Source organism: Macrotis lagotis, chromosome X, assembly GCF_037893015.1.
Source record: "Macrotis lagotis isolate mMagLag1 chromosome X, bilby.v1.9.chrom.fasta, whole genome shotgun sequence".
Classification (NCBI taxonomy): domain Eukaryota; kingdom Metazoa; phylum Chordata; class Mammalia; order Peramelemorphia; family Peramelidae; genus Macrotis; species Macrotis lagotis.
In genome coordinates, this window is record NC_133666.1 from 650,397,064 (window position 1) to 650,416,520 (window position 19,457).

General features: G+C 41.6%; 1 protein-coding gene and 1 long non-coding RNA gene across 3 annotated transcripts in view; one reads left to right on the forward strand and one right to left on the reverse strand.

Annotated features, from left to right (window-relative positions):
- LOC141501116 (uncharacterized) overlaps positions 1-10,649 on the reverse strand; it is a 32,178-nt gene extending 21,529 nt beyond the window's left edge. For both annotated transcript variants that reach the window (XR_012472143.1, XR_012472144.1), the window contains exons 1-2: positions 10,547-10,649; positions 4,094-4,148 (exon numbers count right to left, since the gene is read on the reverse strand). This is a non-coding gene — a long non-coding RNA (uncharacterized LOC141501116). The remainder of the gene's footprint in view (positions 1-4,093; positions 4,149-10,546) is intronic.
- Positions 10,650-10,658: 9 nt separating this feature from the next.
- Positions 10,659-17,039, forward strand: CIST1 (colon, intestine and stomach enriched 1). Its single transcript, XM_074202229.1, has 5 exons — positions 10,659-10,674; positions 11,126-11,392; positions 15,416-15,925; positions 16,285-16,424; positions 16,874-17,039. Exons 1-5 carry the CDS (start codon positions 10,659-10,661, stop codon positions 16,919-16,921), a joined length of 981 nt encoding a protein of 326 aa, XP_074058330.1. The 3' UTR covers positions 16,922-17,039.
- Positions 17,040-19,457: the final 2,418 nt, after the last annotated feature.

The window sequence follows — 19,457 nt, forward strand, 5'->3', positions numbered from 1 at the left end:
TTGACAAATGGTCAAATGATATGCAAAGACAATTTACAGCTGAGGAAATCAAAGCAATACATAGTCATGTGAAAAATTGCTCTAAATCATTACTTATTAGAGAAATGCAAATGAAAGCTTCTCTGAGGTACCACCTCACAGCTCTCAGACTGGCCAATATGATCAGAAAGGACAATGACCATTGTTGGAAGGACTATGTGAAATCTGGGATACTAATACATTGTTGGTGGAGCTGTGAACTCATCCAACCTTTCTGTAGAGCAATTTGGAACTATGCCCAAAGGGCAACAAAAATGTGCATACCCTTTGATCCAGCAATACCACTACTGAGTCTATACCCTAAAGAGATGATGAAAAAGGGTCAAAACAACACTTGTACAAAAATATTCATAGCAGCCCTGTTTGTGGTGGCAAAGAATTAGAAATCAAGTAAATGTCCTTCAATTGGGGAATGGCTTAGCAAACTGTGGTATATGTGCATATATATATATATATATATACTGTTCTAGTAGAAACCAAGAGGGATGGGAATTCAGGGAAGCCTGGAAGGATTTGCATGAACTGATGTTGAGTGAGATGAGCAGAGCCAGAAAAACACTGTACACCCTAACAGTAACATGGGGGTGATGTTCAACCTTGATGGACTTGCTCATTCCATCAGTGTAACAACCAGGGACAATTTGGGGCTGTCTGCAATGGAGAATACCATCTGTATCCAGAGAAAGAATTGTGAAGTTTGAACAAAGACCAAGGACTATTACCTTTAATTTATAAATAAAAACTGATATCTTATCATCTGATCTTGCTATCTCTTATACTTTATGTTTCTTCCTTAAGGATATGATTTCTCTCTCATCACATTCAATTTGGATCAATATATACCATGGAAGCAATGCAAAGACTGGTAAATTGCCTTCTGTGGGGGGTGGGGGAGGGAAGTAAGATTAGGGGGAAAATTGTAAAACTCAAAATAAATAAAATCTTTATAATAAGAACAAATAAATAAATAAATCTCATAGTAAGAAAGCATTTAATTAAGATATGAAGCAACATAAAGAACAAGGAAAGAGGAAAAATGCTATTCTCTGCACTCATACAAAAAAAGATACAAACTCATTATTTTTAATAGCATAGTAGTATAGCATCCCTAGAGTAATCTAATTTCCCTTTCAATCTTACTGATATCCCACAGAGAATGCTTTAAGAGAGGGACCTGACTGCAAGGGTAAGAGTTTAGCATGCATTGCTTCCTGTTGGCAATAGAGATTCCTGTTATCCCTTCTACTTTGGTTCAGCAACACTTAAGATCCTCCCACACAACAGAGTATAGGGATATAGGAGGGTTACAGAGAGGAGTAGGATCTTCCATAGTCACAGTTGCTTCATGTCCCACCCTTGAACCCATGAGCTTGGAGGCATCAATAATTGAGGTTACATGACACATAGAAGTTTCTAGTACGAAAGTTTCCAGGCATAGACAGTTTCAAAAAAAGGGCATGAGGAAGGGGACATATCCAGAACAAAGACAGCCTTTCACAAGAAAGATTAGGCTCTCAAACCAAAGATTCACACAAATTTCCTCATGCTATTCTTGCAAATAAGAGATATGGCCTAGCAAGTTTAGATTCAGAACTGATAGAATGGACAAAGTCAAAGAGTATTTATTAATGGTCTCCAGTGAAATATTCCAGGCTCTATTTATCCCTGAGCTCTTTAACATTTTTTTATCAGTGCATTGAAATGAAATGCTCATCAAATTTGCAGATACTACACAGGAGTGATAGCTAGGAGGTTAGGCTCCCAGAAGATATCAAAAGGCTCTTAAGGCACTGGCCTAAATCAAATAAGATCAAATTTAATGGGAATAAGTGAAAAGTTTTATTCTTGTTTTTCAAAAAATCAATTCACTTGTATAAGCTAAGAAGAAACAAGTCTAGATGGCAGTTTGTCAGAAAAAGATCTGAGAATTTTAATGTACTTCCTGTCTGACTGAAGTCACCATTATGATATTGAAGCCAAGATGGTAGCCAATGTAATACTAACCTGTATTAAGAACAAGTCTAGTGTCTAGAAACAAAAATCCAAGTTCAAGGGCTAAAAGGAAACTTAAAAGCCAATTCCTAGTTGTTGCAAATAAGGAAACTGAAAGTTATAATTGTAGAGAGCCTTGCCTGAGAAAATACCAATAGTAGTCGTCAGCAGTAGGATTTGAATCTGGGTCTTCTGACTCTAGAACCAGTGCTCCTTTTCCCATAGGGGATTAATTCCCATTGGTCTTTCTATGTCTGGTCAGACCCTAAATGAGCAATGCTTTTATTTCTTGGTATTATGTTTTTAAAAAGACATTGAGAAGTGTGGGGGTCCAGCCTCCTCGGGGTCCTTGGAACCTGACAGGAGGGATAGAGTTGGCAAAATGAGTTGAGTCAACAAGGGGGTAAAGGCAGGAGCAGGTTGACTGACTGTCAGCCGCTTGGATTTATTTTTATAGTCTCAGAATCATGTATGCATCAAGCAAGCAAGCTGAGATCATTTCCTTGGTTACAAAAGTGTACGGTTTTCATCATCAATCATATAGTTCATATGGTTACAAGTTTTAATCATGTGATTACAAGTTTAATTAATAATCATATAGTTAATTGATTTCTTATCCCTACTCAGACCATGATGACCTCAACCTGTCTGTTACCTTATTTATTACTGCATTGTATAATTGTTAATTCATTTAAAGTTATTAATTAAGCAATTCTTTTAATGGAAAGTTTTTTTATATTTTCTGTGTAAGTAATATTTTTCGATACACTTCCTTAACAGTCTGTAGTAAGGGTCTTTATGCTTGTCCACCCATCTGTTAACTCTTACAATAACCAATTTTTCTTTCAGGCCTTGTTGGTAGAAACCACAGTTTCTGTGACCTTTTTTTATTCTTTCCCATGAAACTAAGGCTGCCTGGAGTTCACATATCGGTCACCTGTACTAATTATTTTCTCACCATCTTTTTCATATATTCCTGTGTATGGTAAGGGGGAAAAAACTATTTATTTCCCTGGAATTCTATCTGACCCATCTTGTATCTGTTTTCCCTGTATATATTCTGGCATCTCCTTGGAATTTGCAGTGTTGAATTTTTCCAGAGACTTCATAATGTTGAAGCCTTTTGTATGCCTCAGGGAGAGGCAGTCCTATTAAATTTGGACAGAGTTTACAATCTGTTTTATTCAAGGAATTTCTCTGAAATCCTTCCTTTATAGTCATTCCACTATTTGGATGAGTAAATATTGCAATAAATAATAAACCTATAAATATTGGTATGCATGGAATCCCTATATATATTGAAGAAGGAAATGTTCCATCAGGCAGTGTGACTGCCTTGAATCTTCTTGCTGCGACTGTGTCAAACAGCTTAGAGACCCTGGCTCTCAGCAGAGAAGGAAAATATCTACTTTATTCAAGGGGAGGCAAGGAGAAAGGAATTCTTGAAGTAAGTACCCAACCCTCTGGACTCCCTCATGCTCTAGGAACACCTCTTCCCTTATGACCTGGATCCCACATCTCATCAGTACCCTCTGCCTCTGATTGGAGGGTGAAGGGTATCCGGGTGAAGGGTATCCCTGGAAGGAAAGAGCCCAGGCCAGTCATCTTGCCATTTCCTAGCAGGCTGAAATTCTCAGGACTTCTTCATCATGCCTCCCCCCACACATCCCCACATCCAAACAAGTAGTTTCAATCTCTCTGCCCGGAACTCCAAACCTCTCCCCCTTGTCAGTCATCCTTTTATGTGCTGTCCTCACAATTAGAATTCAAGATCCTTGGGGGGGGGAAGGCTATTTTTCTTTTCACTTGGGCTTATACTTTCAGTAGTTAACAAAACTCCTGACTAGCTTACTATGTTCTAAGCACTTAACAATTATTATCTCATTTGATCCTCACAACAATCCTGGGAGGCAGGTACTATTATTTCTCCATTTTACAGTTGAAGAAACTGAGGCAGACAGAGGTTAAGTAACTTGCCCAGGATCTCACAGGAAGTTAGTATCTGAGGTGACATTTGAACTCAGATGTTCCTGCCTCCAGGGTCAGAATTCTGTGCACCTACCTTAGGATGTCTTATGTCACATGAGGATCAGATGAAGGAACCCAAAATGTTAAACCTGAAGAACAGAAAATTTAAAGAAGACATTTGAATTATCTTTGGATATTTTCTGGAATATTACAAAAAAGAGTTCCATCCACCTGTCCCAGGTAGAACTTGAAAGGAATTGGTAGAAGTAGCAAAGAGGCAGATGGAAGGCTCAGGAAAAGAAACCCTTTGTAACAGTGAGTGCTGTCTCCTGGATTAGGCTGCCTGGGAGGCAGGGAATTCATCGGATGGAGGTATTCAAAGATGCTTCAACTAGATGATCATGGCCAGTGGCAAGGGGGCTGGGGGTGGAGGGGGGCAAAGAGACACAAGACGTTGGATTAGACTGGGTCACCCCCGAGGTCCTACTACTTCTGGGTTGCTGTGACTTGCCCAAGTTAACCCTAGCCAGTAACAGACACAATCCAAATCCATTTCTGTTTTATGTATTTTACATGCTTGAATTATTGTCTTTCTTCACTGAGATTCAGTTTTCTTCTCTAGAAGACTGGGGGGGAGGGGAACTAAGGGACACAACTAGATGGCACAGTGGATAGAGCACTGGCCCTGGAGTGAGGAGGACCTGAGTCCAATTTTCAGATTAAAAATTATCTTTACATGAAATTGGGAAAAAGCAAAATACTATTAAAATATCTGGAGACTGTTTATCCAAATCAGTGCTAGTAACACCTCCACCCCCTCAAAAAATTCCCCTGCATTTATTTTATGCATATATAATATATATACATATACATATAATTTATTTTTAGAATTTTTTTTCCTGGCATGATTATATATAATAAGTTTAATAAAAGAAAATTTTCATTTTCTTCATTTCTTTCTGGTTCGAATTTTAATCTGAAAAATCTGAAAAAATTCATTCCCAAATTTTCTCTCTCCCTTGACTCCCCCCCTTTAATATAGTAAGCAATTTGATACAGGTAATAAATGATGTTTGTCCATCATCCTCCAAGAAGACCATGATCTCAGGGAGGTGATGCCATGACAACCATGTGAATTGTTTTTGAGTGAGGGTTGCTTTGCTAAGTCACCAGCCTCACTTTCTTCTCTGGAATCATCTGGGTTCAGTGGTCATATATGAATCAGAATGATTGGAGATGACTCTGGATGCAAGGCAATCAGGGTTAAGTGACTTATGCAGGGTCACACAGTAAGTATTAAGTATCTGGGGCTGGATTTGAACTCAGGCCCTTTTGACTCAAAATAGTACTCTATTCACTGTGCCACTTACCTGCCCTTTAAAGATTCCTTTTTTGACATCCTGTCAGTAAAAAGATTTTTAGCATATGCACTATATACATATTTATTTTAAAAAAAATATATATATATATATATATATACACATATGGGGAGGCTAGGTTGCACAGTGGATAGAGCATTGGCCCTGGAGTCAGGAGTACCTGAGTTCAAATCCAGCCTCAGACACTTAATAATTACCTAGCTGTGTGGCCTTGGGCAAGCCATTTAACCCCATTGCCTTGCAAAAACAACCAAAAAAAGAGATTATTGCAATAGTCTAGATGAAAGATTCACATTTCATTGAGGTGTCAGCTGTGTAAATAATACATACCTTATTTTATTGTTGTGCTTGTAGATATTTCATTTTTTACAAATTGAAGGTTTATGGGAACCTTACATTGAGCAAGTCTATCATTGTCATTTTTCTTTTTTTTAAAAGATTTTATTTATTTTGAGTTTTACAATTTTCCACCTAATCTCGATTCCCTCCCCCCACCCTCCACAGAAGGCAATTTGCCAGTCTTTACATTGTTTCCATGGTATACATTGATCCAAATTGAATGTGATGAGAGAGAAATCATATTCCCTAAGGAGGAAACACAAAATATAAGAGATAGCAAGTTCAGACAATAATATATCAAGTGTCATTTTTCCAACAGCATTTGCTCACAGTGCATTTCTGTGTCACATTTTGGTAATTCTTATACTATTTTAAGGTTTTTCATTATTATTACATCTATTAAGGTTGTCTACAGATCAATGATATATGATGTCACTATTGTACTTGTTCTGGGGCACTACAAATCCTTCCCATATAAGAGGTTGAATTTAACTGATAAATATGGGCGTTCTGTAACCTCGACCTGCTATTTCCCATTTCTCTTCCTCTTCTTAGGTTTCCTTGTTCCCTGAGACATAACAATATTGAGGAATATTACATAAATTTGGCTGACAAAGCAGAGATAGGGTTTGAGAGGACTGACTACAATGCTTTTTTTTTTTAGGTTTTTGCAAGGCAAATGGGGTTAAGTGGTTTGCCCAAGGCCACACAGCTAGGTAATTATTAAGTGTTTGAGGTCGGATTTGAACTCAGGTCCTCTTGACTCCAGGGCCGGTGCTCTTTCCACTGTGCAACCTAGCAGCCCCAACTGACTACAATTTTAAAAGAAGTTCTGTGAGTAAAATGCTATTAAACAGTATCAAGTACTATAGAGAGATCTTTCATGAAAGATGCAACAAACTTCATTTTTGTTTTATTTTAAGTCACCTCAATCTTCAGTAACCACCACCCTGCTCAGACAGTAGCCAGCGGCATCGAGGCAAGACCTTCCACCAGCAAAAAGATCACAATTCTCTGAAGGTTCAGATGATGGTTAGCATTTTTAACAATAAAGTATTTTTAATTAAGGTATGTATGTTGGTCTACTTTTAAAGACATAATACTATTGCACACTTAGTAGGCTACATAGAGTATAAACACAATTTTATATTCACTGGAAAACCAAAAAATTTGTGTGTCTCACTTTATTGACTTTTTTGCTTTATTGAAGTGATCTGGAACTGAACCTGCATCTTTGAGGTATACCTGTATAAAGAAGGTAACAGATAAAAGAAGGGCTTTGTAGATAAAAATGACAGGGTTTGGTCATTGATTGGCTATATGGGGTGGGGGAGAATGATCAGGGATGACAGACGTGAGGTTGTGTGAGCCTGGGTTGTAAGAGGGATAGCAGGACCTTGATTGAAAAAAGGGTCAGAAAATGGGGTGGATTTGGGGGAAAAGCCAATGAAACAACATCTGCAAAGCAGATCACAACCTAACTACTACCTTATAATCAGATGCCTACCACAGCCCCATGTTCATCTGGGAGACAGTGGGGTGAAGTGGGAGAGTTGAGTCACAACAGGCAGAAGGGAATGGTAGAGTTATTTTGAAGACATGCCTATTATCTACTATTCTGGGAAAGGTATTAGGCTGCTGCAACTGATTTTTCTACTTTTCAACTAACTCATTATCCACTCCTTATGGTCATGGTAGCATGTTATCATGACTCTCTTGGAGTCCTATCCTGGCTTCCATTTTTAGAGCAAGGACTCTTAGTTCTCAGCACCTCCTGTCTTGATCTGCAAACACTCCTTCCAAGGACATTCCTACAGAGATGAAGTCGCTGGCTATCTCTAGGGATGATGTCATGCTTTGGATGCTCTTGGGACCCAGAATATTCTGAAGGGTTTAGGGTGCCTCTGGGGAGTTTAAGACAAGAGATACAAAGATTGTCTTTAGTGAGTGTGAAGGGGTGGGACCATTCCACTGCTATACCTAGAGAACATGAGCAACCTAAGCCATCACAAGGAGAAAATAAGAAATCTAGGGTTAATCCTAGAAGCATGTCAGGATCCTCATGAGTCTCTAAGAAACATGAGCAGCCAGCATTATCCATGGGAATTAGGAAGAGACCAGCCTGATTCTTAGAGAGGTTAAGAGCACCTAGGTCTTTCAAGGACCTTGGTTGTACTTATGGAATTCAAGGGACTGAGAGCAAAACTTAGGAGTATAAGAGACCTAGGTCAGATCCAAGAAGTGTGAAGGGCCTTGGTTAAATTTTTTTTCCTGAAGAGCAATTTGGAATTAAGCTCAAAGGACAAGGAAACCAAGCATATTTTTTGATTTAGCAATACTCCTACTAGATCCCAAAGAGATCACAAAAAGGGTAAAAAATCCACATGTACAAAAATATTTATAGCAGTTCTTTTCATAATAGTGAAGAACTGGAAATTGATGGGGAGGTCCATCACTTGTGGAATAACTGATTAACTTGTGGTATATGAATGTGATGGAATACTATTGCTTCATAAGAAATCATGAGGGACTTAACTTCAGAATAATCTGGAAAGACTTGAATGAACTGATGCAGAGTGAAGTGAGCAGAACCAGAAGAATATTAAACACACTAACAGCAACATTGAGTGATGATCAATTATGATGGACTTGCACATTAGTAATCAAAGACAATTGTAAAAGACTTGTGCTAGAAAATGCCATCCATATCCAGAGAAGGAACTGTGAAGTTTAAATGTAGACCAAAGCTGACTATCTTCAATTTTTAAAAGTTGTCTTATGAATTATGTCTTTTTTCTCTCTAATATTCTTTTTTCCATTTGCATTTGATTCTTCTATGTTTAGCATGGTTATCCATGATAGCTTATATTAAATTGCTTTCTCTCAGGAGCAGCGGGGAGAGGAGGAAGGAAGGAAAATGTAAAACTCAAAACCTTGCAAAAAAAATGATCATTGACTATTAATATTGGAGAAGTTGTGGGATGATTGAAACATTAATGCACTGTTGGTGGTTATGAACTAATTCAGCCATTCCAGAGAATAATATGGAACTATGCCCAAAGAGTAATAAAACTGATCATACCCTTTGACCAAGCAATACCAATACTAGGCCTATATCCAGAAGAAATCATAAAAATAGAAAAAGTTGGGGAAGCTAGGTGGTTCATTGAATAGAGAACCTGGAATCAAAAGGACTTGAGTCCAAATCCAGCCTCAGACACTTAATAATTACCTAGCTGTGTGACCTTGGGCAAGTCACTTAATCCCATTGCCTTGCCAAAAAAAAAATAGAAAAAGTCCCACATGTTCCAAACTATTTGTAATGGCTCTTTTTGTAGTGGTAAATAATTGGAAATTGAGGGGATACCCATCATTTGGGGAATGGCTGAATAAGTTATGGTATATGAATGTTATGGAGTACTATTGTTCTATAAGAAATCGTGAATGATTAGACTCTAGAGAAGCATGTAAAAAATTACACCAACTGAGTGAAAGGAGCAGAACCACGAAAACATCGTACACATTAATAGCAACATTGTGAGTTGATCAACTCTGATGGATGCAGCTCCTCTCAGTCGCTCAGAGGGCTAGGACAACCCTGGGACACCTGTTACAGATAATGCCATCCACATAGAGATAGAAATAAAAACTATTCCAGAATCTGAAAGAACATTATATTCATGTTTTTTTTTAAATTTCTCTTATATTTTTTCTTCCTATCTCATGATTTTCTTTCATTTCCCTTAGTCCTAATTCCTCACACAAAAAATGATTATTATGGGGGTGGCTAGGTTACACAGTGGATAGAGCACCGGCCCTGGAGTCAGGAGTACTGAGTTCAAATCCCACCTCAGACACTTAATAATTGCTGAGCTGTGTGGTGGCCTTGGGCAAACCACTTAACCCCATTGTCTTGCAAAAACCTAAAAAAGAAGATTTCTTATGTCTTTTGCCATGCAAAAACCTAAAAAAATTATCAAAGAATGAAGGATAATACATTATTATGTTAAGTATGGTTATAAATATAGAGTTTTATATCAGATTGCTTTCTATCAGGGGAAGGGGGGAGGGAGAAAAATTTAAAACTCAAAACTGTAAAAAAAAAAAGATTTCATGGAACCAGAAGAACATTGTACACCATAACAGTAACATGGGGTTGATGATCAATCTTAATGGACTTGCTCATTTCATCAGTGCAGCAATCAAGGACAATTTTAGGGTATCTGTGATGGAGAATACCATCTGTATGCAGAGAAAGAATTGTGAAGTTTAAACAAAGACCGACTATTACCTTTAATTTAAAAAAGTTATTATGTAATTTTTCTATCTCATATTTTATTTTTTCCTTTAAGGATATGATTTCTCTCTCAACATATTCAGTTTTGATCAATGTACAGCAAGGAAACTATAAAGACCAACAGATTGCCTTCTGTGGGGGGGTGGGGGAGGGAAGTGAGATTAGGGGAAAAATTGTAAAATTCAAAATAAATTTTTTAAGATTACATGTAGTTGGAAAAACAAAATATTTTTAAAAAGAAAACTCATTGCATATAATTGGGAAAATAAATGAATGAATGAATAAGTAAATAAATAAATAAACTGTTTTATTAAAAAATTAAGGGACAGCTAGGCGGTGCAGTGAATAGAGCACTGGCCCTGGAGTCAAATTTGACTCAAGTTCAAATTCGACTTCAGACACTTAATAATTACTTAGCTATATGACCTTGGGCAAGTCACTTAACCCCATTGGCTTGCTAAAAAAGGAAATAAATTAAATAAAATTAGGGGGTTTGGGGGCAAGTAGGTGGTGCAATGGATAAAACACTGACCTTGGAGTCAGGAGGATCTGAGTTTAAATCTATATCAGGTACTTCCTAGCTGTGTGACCACCAACCCTGTTAGCTTCAGTTCCCTCAGCAGCGAAGTGAGCCAGACAAGGAAATGCTAAACCACTCCAGTATCTGCCAAGAAAATCCAAAAAAAGCCAGACAACTAAACTTCAGCATGAATGAACCTAATTCTAACTATTCTTTTTTTATTTTTAGTTAATTACCAAGCGTCTGAGGCTGGATTTAAACTCAGGTACTCCTGAATTACCAAGGGTCTGAGGCTGGACTTGAACTCTATCCACTGCGCCACCTAGCGGTCCCACACTTAGCCATTCTTGAAAGATGTGATTATCTAAAAATTATTCCCAGTAGGAGGTGGGAGAGGGGTGTAAACCTTAAGGCCATACCTTTGTTTGGACTGTGCTGGTCCCGCCCTTCCTTGTCTGGGGGCTCGGCTAAGCACCTCCAAGGTAGGGTTGAGGAGGTCGGAAATTCTGGCTCCGCCCTCTCCCCAGGTGAGCCTTTGACCATTCCCGCCCCACTTGCCCCTCCCTCTGCACTACCCCCCGCCACCGGCAGCTCTCCGGGCCCGCAGCCCTCGGCTATCCGCGTGGTGGCCCGGCCCCGGAGGGCAGCGCCGGGTGTGCGCACAGGTGCGGAGGTGGGACGGCGGGCTAAGTGACTCACCTTCGGGGAACTTGCCTCGGGAGGGCAGGCAGCCCGAAACTGGGATCCGGGAGCCCTTCCCCAGCTGGGGCCCCGCCGAAATCCTTCCCCTAGCCATGCCAGGCCGGCCTCTTCTCTTCGTCCTGCTGCTGTTGTCCGGGACGTTGGACGGAGCCGGAGGTAGGGGCTGGGAATTGGGGCTGGGGCTAGGAGTGGGGAGCTAGACCCTTGGGTAGCTTGGAAGGCTAAGGAATGGAGGCCAAGGTAGGGTCTGGCCTTTCCCGCCATAGATGCCCCCCCCCCCCCGCGCGCATCGGGCCCTACACCCCTCAGCATGCAGATGGTTTATTAGGAACCATTCCGAGCTCCCCTCGCCCTTCCCTAGGCCGACTTTCTGAAAATGTCTGCAGTGTCCCTCTCTCCTCCGGAACCCACTCCAGGAAGTTTGTTGCTTGGTGTCCGACAGCTAGCTGTTGCCATTTAAATCGTTTTCTTTCTCTTGTTCTAAAGGGCACAGGACTGGTTGTGAAGTTGTGAACTGATCCAGCCATTCCAGAGAGCATTATGGAACTGGGTCCAAAGAGCAAGGAAACCCATCATAGCTTTGACCCAGCAATGCCAATAACTAGGTCGATAGACAGAAAAAAAAAATCATAAAAACTGGGGAAAGTTCCACATGTTCCAGAATATTCCCCAGCAGCTCTTTTTGTAGTAGCAAAGAACTGGAAATTGAGGGGTGCTCATCAATTGGGGAATGGCTGAACAAGTTAGGGTATATGATTGTTATAGAGTCCTATTGGTCTGTAAGAAACCATGAATGGTCGAACTCTAGAGAAGCATGGAAAGAATTACAGGAGTTGATGCTGAGTGAAGGGAGCAGAACCAAGAGCTTGGCCAATCTATACGCACAGACTGGCAGAGCTAGGAATTACCTGTCCCACCCCATCTACCCCTTTCCTAATGGAGCAGATTTTCTAGTTTTTATCTCTGCTTGCTATGATGTCCTGGACCCTCTCCTGGTTCTAGCCTTATCTACTCACATTCTTCAGGTAGACTTTTGAGCACTAACATGGTTTTTTCCTTCCAATTCAGCAAATATTTCTTTCTGTTTTAGTTTTTCATTTTTATTGATATATTTTTTAAAAGGGGGTGGCTAGGTGGCACAGTGGATAGAGCACCTGGCCTTGGAGTCAGGAGAACCTGAGTTCAAATTCGGCCTCAAACTCTTTATAATTACCTAGCTGTGTAACCTTGGGCAAGGCACTTAACCCTATTGCCTTGCAACCCCCCCCCCCAAGACCATCACCTTCTTTTCTAAACCAGGTATCACAATGAATAGAATTTTGCATTGCTAGTGGGGTTTGACTGAACTGAGTTCAAATCAAGCCTCAGACTCTTATTACCTATGTGATCCTGGGCAAGTCACTAACCTCCTTATTGTAAAATGGAAGTTATATTAGTATCTACCTTCCAGGGTGGTTGTGAGGATCAAACGAAATAATATTTGTCGAGCACTTTGCAAATCTTAAACCTTAAATGCTAACTTATTAGCTTTGTTACAAGAAGTGATTGATTGGATAGTGGGTGACGTCATCATCATCATCATCGTCGTCATCATTATTATTATTAACATCAACACCATTATCATCATTGTGTCCTGCTGCCCAACCAGTCACCCCTTGTAACAAATAATTAAAAAAAGAAGAAAAAGGCAGGACAGGAATGCTAACCAACATAGTGACTAAGATTGACTGTACATAAAATATTTCACAGGGGCGGCTAGGTGGTGCAATGGATAGAGCACAAGCCCTGGAGTCAGGAGGACCATAGAATATTTCACATCCAAAGCCCTGTCCCATGTCTTTCTTTACACCCATCCACCCTGAAGTGTGGGAGACTCTCCTCGTTTCTCTGGAGCAAAGTTTGGTCAATATATTTACCCATTGATTAATATTTCATCAAATATAACTCAAGTAACTACTAGAAACTGTGCTCCTCAAAGGGGTGAAATGGAAGAGAAGTCCTGTGACTGGAAACTGGAGGCTGAAAGTTGTAGTGGGGTGTCAGAAAGAGGGGTCAAGGATGATGTTGTAGTGGAGATAGCACCTGAACTGGTGAGGGTAAACTTCTCCAGATGAAGAGAAGGCTTGTGATAGATACAGGTGTGGGGCAGAATCCCAAGTCACTGGGGTATGAATTTCATGAAGGGCAGTAGCATGAGATTAAAGCAGAACAGATAAGTAGGTTTCAGCTTATGGAGATCCTTGAATGTCAGGCTAAGGAATTTCTGTTTGGGTCTGTAGGCAAAAGGGAACCCCAGAAGGTTTCAGGGCAGAACACATTGCATTGTACCAACACTTTATTCTTTGCCAGTCCATTGGTGGTTTCTCCACCAGGAGGCAGCATGGTCAGATGGAAAGATTATTGAACATGGATGGTGTCAGAGAATCTAGATATAAAGCTCACCTCTGATACATACTGCCTGTGTGACCTTAGGCAAGTCATTTAATTTCTGTCAGCCTCAGTTTCCTCACCAGTACAATGGCTTTAATTATAGCACCTACCTCCCAGGGTTGGGAGAATCAAATGATAATATTTTTAAAAGCTCTTAGCACATTGAGTGTCACACACTATTAGTTATTTATTGGTACTATTATTTTTTTCATTGGAGGGAAAAATGAGACAGGCAGAGGTTCATCAACTTGCCCAGGATCACACATATAGAAAGTGCCTGTTAATTTTATTATTATTATTATTATTATTACTGTTAAATGTCATGTCATTTTTTAAAAATTAGACATACAAAGATTACAGATATATTGCTGATCACTTTGGAGTGTTAGGAGAAGCTGGGGGTAATACTATGTAGTCCAATGGAGAGACTCCTGAATTGGGAGGGTTAGGTCTAGTCCCAGCTTCTGTGACCTTATATAATTCAATTCCCCTCTGCCTCAGTTTCTTCCTTTCTAAAATAAATCTGTGCTTCAGGACTGTCAGTTGTTCCTGACAGAGCCAAATGAATCCAGTAGAATAGTCAGGGGGCAAAGTGAAAAAGAGAGATTGATGGAGAGGAAAAGCAAAGTTCCTGTGCTAATTGGAGAGAAACATGCAGGGTGTCAGCCAGATCCTTGAACCATGGTCAGCTGGTTGTTGTAGTGGAGACAGCCCTAGATGGTGATTCAAGAAGAAATCAGTGTAAATCCTGTCTTAAGACACTTTCTATATGTGTGATCCTGGGCAAGTAGATGAACCTCTGCCTGCCTCACTTTTCCCTCAAATGAAAAAAATAATAGTACCAACCTCCCCAGGTTGTTGTGGGGATCAGATGAAATAATATTTTGGTTAAGTATTTTGTAAATCTTAAGGTGTGATAGAAATGCGCACTTGCTATTTATTCACCCTTAGAAGAGTTGCCTGGCCAGTCTGAGACCTAAAGGTTTGTGAGCAAAGTGGTGTCTGGGGAGCCATGCCAGCACTAGAGTGAGGAAATAGTTGAATTTAATTAAATAAAAAATATTTACTCACCCACACCCTGGGGCAGGTCCACCTGTGGAGTTCCCTAAGTGGGTGGGGTGGGATGAGAAGATCAGCCAACCACAAAATTGGAAAGTTGGCCAAGACTGCTGTCGCTTTCACTCCTGACTGCTCCAGGCTTCCCTTTATGGTAGTGTGAGAAAAGCCCTACCCTGTGACTCAAGAGAATTTATGGCCTTTTCTATCACTGATGTTGTTCTAAGGGCTCTCCCAGCTCTGACATCCTGGGTTCTAAGGGTCCTCCCAGCCTTGACCTCCTGGGTTCTAAGGACCCTCCCAGCTCTGAACATTCTAGTTTCTCAGCTCTGACATTCTATGGTTTTGGTTTTTTTTTTTTATTCCTCAGCCCACAGAACCTTTTAAGCCACCGTGACAGGCTAGAGGTCAAGGACTTTGAGGGTGAGAGTTCAAAAGAAGTCTTCATTTTCCCTCAATTTTGCTACCAACTTTGCCCCTTTATAAGGTGAATCTTGACCAGGGATCCAAAGGGCTAAGCTACCTCTTAGAACAGGACCTCCTCCCTCTATTTCAAAGGGTTAATGATTAGGAAGAAAGAGCCCAGAATATTCCATTTCCTTGTGGAGCTGGAGAGAGGAGAGGGATATTTCTAACCCAAGAGGATTTAGTATTCTCATATGAAAAACTAGGTCTTCTCTATTCTTTCTTTAGGGAACGGAACTTCCAGCTCTACCACGAACAGCTCCCCTACCACCTTCTCCATCATATCTCACAGTATCTCCCCCTCCACTACCACCTCCCACAGTGACTCTGCCTCCCAAAACACCTTCCACAAAAGCCCCCCCTCCGATGCCAGCACCCACAGTATCTCCCCCTCCACTACCACCTCCCACAGTGGCTCTACCTTCCACAAAAGCTCCAGCCCCTCCAGTGCCAGCACCCACAATGTCTCCCCCTCCACTACCACCTCCCACAGTGACTCTACCTCCCAAACCACCTTCCACAAAGACTCCCCTTCCACTACTAGCACCCACAATGTCTCCCTCTCCACTACCACCTCCCACAGTGGCTCTACCTCTCACACTATTCAGCATTTCTCCCCAAATACTCATGAGGGTTCCTCCCCAAACCCCAGCATCTCCTCTGGAGCTTCATCACCTACTACAAGTATGAAAATCCCAGAGGAGGGATCCACCAAGCTGGAAAGCAGTACCAGTTCAGGTGAGGGCCCCAGACCTGCTGGGTTCTTCCCACCTCCTCCACACCCCACACCCCCAGTCAGGCTAAGTCCTGAGAGGCTGGTCTTCATCTGGAAGGGTACCAGGAGTCACTGCTGCCTTATGGGAACTCAAACTGGTGGGATAGAAATGAATTTGACTGGGAAGGATGGTGACCAAAGGAAAGAGAGATGCTCTGTATGGGCAACCTCACCCCCATTCACCACTCCCTTACCTTACTCAAGGAGCTCTCCAGGAACAGCAGCAGGTTGGGGGGGGGGGGGGGCAGAACAGGGAAGGAAAAAAGGATGACATTGTTGGGAGGAGAGGAAGAACCTGACTGAGAATTTCCCTCCCCCCAAGTGGAAACGCAGCGTAATCCTTCCGTGGTGATTGTGGTCTGCTTGTTCGTGTCCATTCTGGTCCTGGGCTCTGTGCTGGTGGCTGTGAAGTGCTGCCGGAAGAATGTGAAAGGCTTCGAGAAGATGGATGAGATGTCCATGGTCTGTGTTTCTGAGGAAAGATCACCCTGATTCCTGTCTCCTGCTTCCCTCCCTTCCTTCCCTTCTTCCCCTTTCTCTCTTTCTTCTTTTTACTCCCTCCTCCTTTCTCTCCTTCCTCCTTTTTCTCCCTCCTCTTTTCTCTTTCCTCCTTTCTCTCCCTCTTTCTTTCTCTCCCTCCCCATTTTCTTCTTCCTCTTCTGTCTCTCATGCTCTTTCTTTCTTCCCTTTTTTCTCTCTCCTTTTCTCATTTTTGCTGTCACACCTCCCCTACCTTTTGCCCTACCCCACTTTTCCCAGATCACCCTGGGAAAAATTGCCAAAGGAGCAGGAATCACCAAGCATTGGTGATTCCAAGGAACCCCAAAGCTTGGGCTTCTCTGTCTTCTCCTCACTCCAAGGAGACAGCTCCTACCTGAATGTCTTCACTTATTTTTGTTCTTTTTTTCCAGGAAACTGTTCGAGAGGAGGCACCTTTTGCTAGATTTCCCCCTCAGTGACCACAGATGAGGGTTATAGCGGCCTCCTCAAGACCGGACAGCTCCTACTCACCCATATCCTTTCCCTTTTTCCGTAAGGGTACTGATGTTCGCCATTGAATAAAATGAAGCCTGAAATGAAACAGAGGTTTAGTCTGAATCCTTTATCTGGTTATTACCCTACTCCACACACACCTCTACCCTTAAAAAGTTGAACCTCCCACCTTTGACATTTGATTAAATGAAATGACATTCAGTGCTTTGTAAACCTTAACAATGTCTATAAATGCTATAATTATTACAATTATTGTTATTTGACTTGAGCACCCTCATCCCAAGGAAGAGGGCCAGGTCTCCCCATTAGATTAAGTCATTCTCCCTTAGGGGCGGCTAGGTGGCTAGTGGATAAAGCACTGGCCCTGGAGTCAGGAGGACCTGGGTTCGAATCCCGTCTCAGACACTTAATAATGACCTAGCTGTGTGGCCTTGGGCAAGCCACTTAACCCTGTTTGCCTTGCAAAAACCTTTAAAAAAAAGATAATGACTCATGTCCTTAACTAAGTCATTCTCCCTTCTGGTGGGCAGACTCAAGAAGTCATAGTATAGAATATTATTATTATTATTATTATTATTACTACTACTATTATTTTTAGGTTTTTGCAAGGCATTGGGGTTAAATGGCTTGCCCAAGGCCACACAGCTAGGTAATTATTAACTGTCTGAGGTCGGATTCGAACTCAGGTCCTCCTGACTCCAGTGCCAGTGCTCTATCCACTGCACCACCTAGCTTCCCCAAAGAAGTCATAGGACAGAGCTATATTCTTTGTACCTCTTCTTATTTCCAGGGAAATTATCAGTTTACTCTTAGCATATTGGGGAAAAAAGAAAGAAGCACCAGATTTGCTCCTGGGTTTGAATCTGCCCCTGACTAGTTATGTGGACTTGGGGAAAGACCTTCCATTCTTTGTACTAATCATAATCCTAATCATAATAAAGAGGAGAAAACTGACTGGCTCTTTTCCCTTTCATTTAACTGAATGAAAAATAGTAGGAAATGACTTACCCAAAGTCATACAGCTGGTTATGGATCAGGATTCAGATCCTTAAACTTGTTTCCACAGGGAAGAAAAATCTGTTCAGAAGCCTAGAATCAGACCACTATACTAGTGTTCAGGGTTCTGTCAAGGGGTCTAATAATGACCTCTTTGGGTCATTCTCTTCTTCTGAATCTGATGTTGTTTGTCCTTCATTTTCCAAGAGGATCATGACATCAGGAAGGTGATGTCATAACTTGTAAATGAAATGGATTTAAGTGAGGAAGGGCTGGACAAAGTCATCAGTCTCACTTTCTCCTCTGGAGTCATCTGGGTCCAGTGGCCAGATAAACATCAGCTTCTGGCTAAGGATTCTTGTTCCTGGGGCATTGACAGGCTTGAAGGTATGGACCTAATCTTAGACCTCAGTGAAAATTTAGGGTCTGAAAAGTTGGGGGAGAGGGTGATGATGTCCCCATCCTTTCCTTCCTCACTTGGGAGCTCTTCCTTTCCTTGGGTCTTTGACTGATACAGTGTGCAGAGGCTGAGGTTAGGACCAGCTGGGGTTACCCTCGGTCATCAGGTAGGTGGGGGGAGGGGACAGCCAGCTTGGAAGGAGCCTGAAGGGACTGACCCAGGTAAAATATTAACCAACAGCTTCGGGAGAGGCAGGGTTCTGAAGGACCTGAGAACCTCCCCCTCCAGGCTCTCCCTTTCTCCTTGGCACTGGATCAGGTGCCTCCCCTACTACCTTCTCTGTCAAAGGAATTGACTGGCCTAGAGGGGACCCCGCAGCAGGTATGATTCTGTCTCCCCTCCAACCCCAGCCCCAATTCCAGAGAGAAGCCTGAAGATGCTTCCTTTGCCCTTCCTCTCAGGGATGGAGGACGGTGACATTCCCTTTGAGGAAAGCCTCTCCCTCCCTCCACTACTTTAAAGGGTCAGAGTCCAGGCAAGCAAGCAGAGCACTCCATCAGTTCTACCCCTTAGCTCTGGGCTCTCAGCTAAATGAGAAGAATTTGCCCTCCAAGATAGGGAGAAAATCAATGGGCAGAGAGGCAGGTGCACTGGATTTGGAACTGGTTCCAAAGGACTAATGGCTTTGAATTCAGCCCCCTTTTCTCAATTCTGCCTTGAGGTTGGAATATAGACAATCCCTTCTAACTTGAAACTGCTATTGGTGAGTAGGTGAAAGGAAGGAAACAAATATTTATAGAGTCTCCTAGGATCCAAGCCATGTGCTCATGATCACCTTTATAAATGTCATCTCAACAACACAACACAAGGTAGCTCCTTTTCACAGTTGAGGAAACTGAGGAAAATGGCATCAGTGACTTGCCTTAGGGTCACAAAGCTAGTAACTGTCTAAGGTCACATTTGAGTTTAGATCTTCTGTACTACCTACCTGTCATACATAGGGAGACATGTGGGGAAGAATGTAATCTGACCCACCAATGTTAAATACTTGTTGCCATGACACAAGAGAAGTTTGGTGGAAAGTGTCAAGGGGCCTAGATTTAAAA